Source organism: Austrofundulus limnaeus, unplaced genomic scaffold, assembly GCF_001266775.1.
Source record: "Austrofundulus limnaeus strain Quisiro unplaced genomic scaffold, Austrofundulus_limnaeus-1.0 Scaffold67, whole genome shotgun sequence".
In the NCBI taxonomy this organism is placed as follows: Eukaryota; Metazoa; Chordata; class Actinopteri; order Cyprinodontiformes; family Rivulidae; genus Austrofundulus; species Austrofundulus limnaeus.
In genome coordinates this window covers 815,488-821,190 of record NW_013952469.1, presented here as the reverse complement: position 1 = coordinate 821,190, position 5,703 = coordinate 815,488, and the positions used below count along the sequence as shown (strand labels likewise).

Below are 5,703 nucleotides of genomic sequence, written 5' to 3'. Positions count from 1 at the left end.
TTTATAAGGTAAAAATAATAAAACAAGGTCTTTGTCTGCGATGATTAGACATGTTTTTTATTATTGTCATTAGTGATTATCTCAATTTTGGCTAAAAGAATTGACAAAATCCTACACACTGTGCCTTTAATACTCACCCTGAATTCAAAACAAATGCAACACGTTGCAGATATGATGATGATGATGATGATGATGATTTATTTGGGGAGTCACATGATTTTTCACTAGATGAGGCCAGGCATCAAAAAATAAAAATAAAAACAAATCTGAGACATTAAGAATCAGAAAGCTCTCACTTAAAAATGAAATAATCTCTGCAGGATTAATTAGGCTATTCTGAGTGTCTCTATTTCAAAGATGAGGATGAGGAGAATGAGGAATGTCTACTCAAGCAGCTCCTGAAACTGACTGAGAACATTTATATAAACTATATAGAAAAATATACTTATTAAACTACATTTTCTTAAGATTTTTATGCCATTTTTTTGTAAAGGACAACCAGATTTTTTCAACAGGAAGGGAAAAAACACTGTTGTTATGTCTACTCCTGGTTTCCACATAAAACTGTATAAAAATGTAAAAAAGAAGCAGAAGCCCACCTGACTTCTTCTCCAGCGAAGTCAAACACTTTAGTGATGGTGACCTTTGCTGTTTCCGACACCTTTGTGTTTGGAGTCGGAGCAGTTTTCAGGCCAGCAGGTTCTGTCTGGAGAAACAAATCCAAAGAACTCATCAATAACACCTGAAACACATTGACCTGCTGTGAAACCTTGTGCTACATTTGTTCATTTGCTGAGTTTTCTGCAAACCTGAATCCCACTGCAATAAACTGTGACTGCTTTTAATAGGCTGAAAGTATTAAAGACTAGTTGGTGACTAGAAGGGAAGATGGACACTTAAGCTGGGCTTATACTTCAAAACGACGTGAGACAGCAGGTCAGTGATTGCGTTCTGGATATCTTTCTGAAAGCCATGAAAACCTCCACACCCTCTGTAATTCTACCCTGTCTGTGACTCAGACGATAAAACTGAAAACGTTTTGAGACATTTTGGAGACTCCCTGATGAAAGCTGTTTCCAACCAGCTGAATGTTCACATGTTAGGAGACTGTTCCATCTTTGAGAGAGAGATGAAGTTCAGATGTATTTACCTCCTGTTTGGTCCCTGACGGAGCAGCAGGGGAAGAGTCTTTGGGTCTCGAGCCGACATCCGACAGGAAACTCGCCCAGAGGTCATCGGATTTCTTCTTCTGTTTGGCGTCGTCCTCACCCGCTTCCTGAGGCAGCTGGGCCTCCTCAGTGAGACTGCCAGCCTTCTCCTCTGCCTTTAACTTCTGCACTCCTTTCTTCCTATTTCCAGGAATTCATCATTAGTTATTTTATTATACTTTAAAGGGGCAATACCATGTAAAATCAACTTTTTTGAGTTTTATATCATGTTATAATGTTATACTCTCATAAAAAACATGACAAAAGCCTTGCTTTGACTCATTCATGCATGTTTGAGAAATCCTGCAGCGTTTTTAGGAAGCCATGCTGAGGAGCAAAACGACAGGTGGGGACCAGAAACGCCCCTGGGATGTGTCTTTAAAGAGTAACTTACCCCAAAATTAACTTTTTTTAGCTGATAAACTGTCTAGAATGTGTCTAAAATGTTATATAGTACTGTTTCTGTGCTAATTTTGATGTTTTTGTGTGTATTTGTTCAAATCTGTAATATTTGGTCTAAAAAATGTGTTTTTGCTGCTCATATGGGTAGAGCAGTGGTACTGCAGGCTAATTTGCATATTGGTTAACGGCTCTCCATGGTGACGTGTCTTCTCCACGGTTTCGTCACAGCGGCTGTGTTCTGTTATAAAAGCCTCTCTCTAAGACACGCCCCTGCAGCAGTCAGAGGGTGGAACAGTTTGCAAGCTTAGCATGATCGTCTGTTGGCCTTCAGCCTCGGGTGGGGAGAGCTGACTGCTGTGCCCCCCCCCCCACACACACACACACAAGCAGTACGTACTGCACAGCGGGAGGGGAGGAGGTGAAAAAAAGGCAGAAACACAGCGGCGCAGCTGCAGCCCGAACCAGACCGAATTTCAGTCAAACAAGACCCAACACTTTTATTCCTGATTTAAACTAGCGATCTTGTGAGCAGCTGCAGCTGTATGCTTTTATTTTTTTATGTCAGGCTGTCGGAGCGCTCCTCCTCCTCTGTCCGGTGCTGGTGTGGTGTGAGGCGGACACCTCAGCCGAGGCTGCGGTAAAGCGCACTGTGTCCTGATCCACGGAGAAAACACGAGTCAGTCCCAGACTGAGCTGACTTGATCAAGTCTCTCTCTGCCTCTGGTGAGGAGGGAGGTGAAAAATCCTCCACCTCAGACCGTTTAGAGATGTAACTGTCTGCGATACTGTGGTCACTCTCCATGTAGCATCAATTATGCTAATGCTAGCTGCCTGTCACGTTCTCTCGTCCTGGCCACACCTCCACTCTCTAACCCCCCTCCCCTACCCACTTTGATGCATTTTTTCAAATTTCGCCTTGGGGCGGAGTTATCTTTTCACAGTGGGGTAAGATACACTTTAAGCCGAACTTCCTCATGGCGGAGCACCCCCTCCCCCTCCCTCTCCTCCTCTCACCCGCTCCGTGACTCCGGCAGGCTATGTGCTGAAATGGGCATGACCGAAGTGGTTGGATTTTCTTAAAGAGACAGAGACCTTTTTCAAGACATTTAGAAACTGTCAAGATGGCAAGTTAATTGTTTTGGGATTTTTACAAATATTTAGCTCTTTCATAAGCTGAAAATGTGACATAGTTACTTTATTTTAGTATAAAACTGAAATACAGGCTTAGAAAGCACATAATATCACCCTTTAAGAAAAACGTGTTATATTAGAGGTGCTGTTGAATGAAAATAGGTGTGTTGTTTTTTTGTTTCTACAATTGATTTTCTGTCAGTCATCTTAAATAAGTTTGACTTAAAAAGCTGTAGATGTACGTCCAATAATTACTTTTAGAGTTTCATTAAAATCTGTTCACTGGTTCATGAGATAAAGACACGAACAAGCAGGAACATAGAGGAAAAAACATCACTGCCTGCCTTACACTTTTCAGTAAAAGACAAAAATAAAACTAGACTTAAAGCAATTTCCCTGTATTTTAAGATCTACTGTTAAATAACGATGGCTTTCCCAAAATTAATTCCTGCGTTTTAACAAATGCAAAGTAAATAAATGAAAAAAAATTTCTCACTTCTTACTGATGTCTTTTCTTTTCTTTTTTGGGAGGTCAGGATGTGGCACGGTGTCGCCTTCGTGCAGAGGGTCTTCCTGTTCACACTCATTCATGTCATCCTCACTCAGATTATCATCTGGAGAAAATAAAACAGACAGAAGAAAACAGATATAAAACTACATTTTTTTCCTTTAAACGTAAACCTGAAAGATCTGCTTTCAGTCATTTTTTCCAATGCACTGGAAATCTAAAATGTGTATTATATCAGTGTACTCTGAATTACACTGAGATTTCTCCTCTTCATCCTTAAAAAGAACATCCTGAAGCTACTAATCGCTCATAATATGGCCTCCATGAAGACCTTTAGGTAGCGTTTGGAGTAAATCACAGGACAGAAACTTCACTGATCTTGATGCTTTTGACGTAGTTTCTTGTGTCTGTGCTGGTCCTGTTCCATCAGTTTACACTGCCTGCGACTCCTCTCCGGTGCAAAGCACAGAGGTGCTCTGACAAGCATGTGCAGGAATGCAAAATTGTGCAATAAATGCCGTGATGAATGTGGAAGTCAGGCCAAACTGAATCATTCTGTGGAAGACGGACTGGAAACAGTTGAAACTGCTTCACTGTGGTCTTTTTAATTCATATTGCAAAATAAAACGTACACGTTTTGTGTGTATTCATGTGCTTCATGTTGCGTGTTGACAGCTTTTATGTAAATATATCTATATTTATTAAAGGGGCAATACCATGTAAAATCAACTTTTTTGAGTTTTATATCATGTTATAATGTTATACTCTCATAAAAAAACATGTCCAAAGCCTTGCCCTTACTCATTCATGCATGTTTGAGAAGTCCTGCAGTGTTTTTATGAAGCCATGCTGAGGAGCAAAACAACAGGTGGGGACCAGAAACACCTTTTGGTACCAGAAATGCCTCTGGGACGTGTCTTTAAGCCGAACTTCCTCATGGCAGAGCGTACACCCTCCCCACACACCCCGCCCATGACTCCTGCAGGCTTTTGGGTGAAAGTGAAACCTAACTATCTGCTGAGCTTTCAACACTAGTTCTCGCTCAGTGAAGCTCTTTTCAGATTAAAAATACCTTTGAGGAAATGTATTTTCAGACGCCAAGTAAACTGCAACATGGCAGCCCCCCCCCCGCACCGAAATGGGCGAGACAGAAGCGGAAGGTGGTTCTTAAAGAGACAGAGGCCAATTTCAAGGTGTTTAGAAGAAGAAGTGATGAGAATATAAGTTTATTTTCTATTTAAACATAAAACCAGCATTTTAATAACAGCTAAAGGTGACATAGATACTTCATCATGTTATAGTATTTAAATACATACCTGAGAAACACATAATATTGGCCCTTTAATGCAGCTAGGATTTTGATAAAAATTTGTCTGCCTTTGGTGAATTATTTTGGAAATACAGATGTACATACATACAAAATACAGATCGCCGTGAACATGCTACCACCAAAATGTTACCTTAAGCTTCTGGCTAATCCTTTACTGCTTTAAGCTACTTTTAAGTGGCGTCATCATGCAGTGATCTTCAGCTCTCACTGTAGTGGTTCACAGCTGGGATGAGGATCAGCACCTCTAAATCTGAGTCCATGGTCCTCCGATGGAAAAGGGTGGATTGTTCTCTCCAGGTTGGGGGTGAAGTTCTGCCTCAAGGGAAGGATTTTAAGTATCTTAGGGTTTTGTTCACAATTGAGGAAAGAATGGAGCGTGAGACTGACGGATCGGTGTGTTGTGGTGAAGAGGGAGCTGAGCTGTAATGCAAAAGCTTTTTGTTTACTGATCAGTCTCCTACCTTCATCTATCGTCACAAACCATAGGTATGGATAATGACTGCAAAAAGACTGTAAATAAAGGCAGTCCAAATGAGTTTTCTCTACATGGTGAGAAGTTCAGTTCTCCAGGAGACACTCAGAGTAGAGCAGCTGCTCCTCCACATCCAGAGGAGCCAGTTGAGGTGGCTCTTAGCTGGTCTCTTAATAAATTTTTTGGAACAAAGTTTTTTCTTCCATGGGAGGACATGTCAAAGGTGGGACCTCTGATCTGCTCTGTCTGGATATATATTTGGATTCTGATCACTGGATTCTACAGATTGGCTTGGTGGTCTCATGGTGTTCTACAAAAGAGCGTCAGTGGCTGTTCATTTCCTGGCTGCCTGACCAACATGAAGGATTGCTGTTCCATCAGCACTCAGATTTTAGCCTTGAGCGAGCTGGACTCAGTCTGTAAGAGGTTCTATTGAGGCTCGCGGGCCGGCTGTGGTCCCTGGACTTTGCTGGCCAGATGGAATTCATCTTGGAGACACTGATAGATCGACTCGGCGAGACTGTCTACACTATTTGTCTGATTGGATTTGCCACCTTGAGATGAACCAGTGGAAACGAATGCAGATGGAAAATTGTTATTGTCTGCCTGACCCACAACATTTTCTTCTGTTCCCAAAAAACTGATTACAGAT

General features: G+C 41.5%; 1 protein-coding gene across 2 annotated transcripts in view; it reads right to left on the bottom strand.

The window, feature by feature from the left end:
* The window catches only part of cfdp1 (craniofacial development protein 1), a 23,150-nt gene that overhangs the window by 14,156 nt on the left and 3,291 nt on the right, over positions 1–5,703 (bottom strand). For both annotated transcript variants that reach the window (XM_014010273.1, XM_014010274.1), the window contains exons 2-4: positions 3,238–3,355; positions 1,151–1,349; positions 600–706 (exon numbers count right to left, since the gene is read on the bottom strand). In XM_014010273.1, coding sequence (XP_013865727.1) covers positions 600–706; positions 1,151–1,349; positions 3,238–3,355 — 424 coding nt within the window. The remainder of the gene's footprint in view (positions 1–599; positions 707–1,150; positions 1,350–3,237; positions 3,356–5,703) is intronic.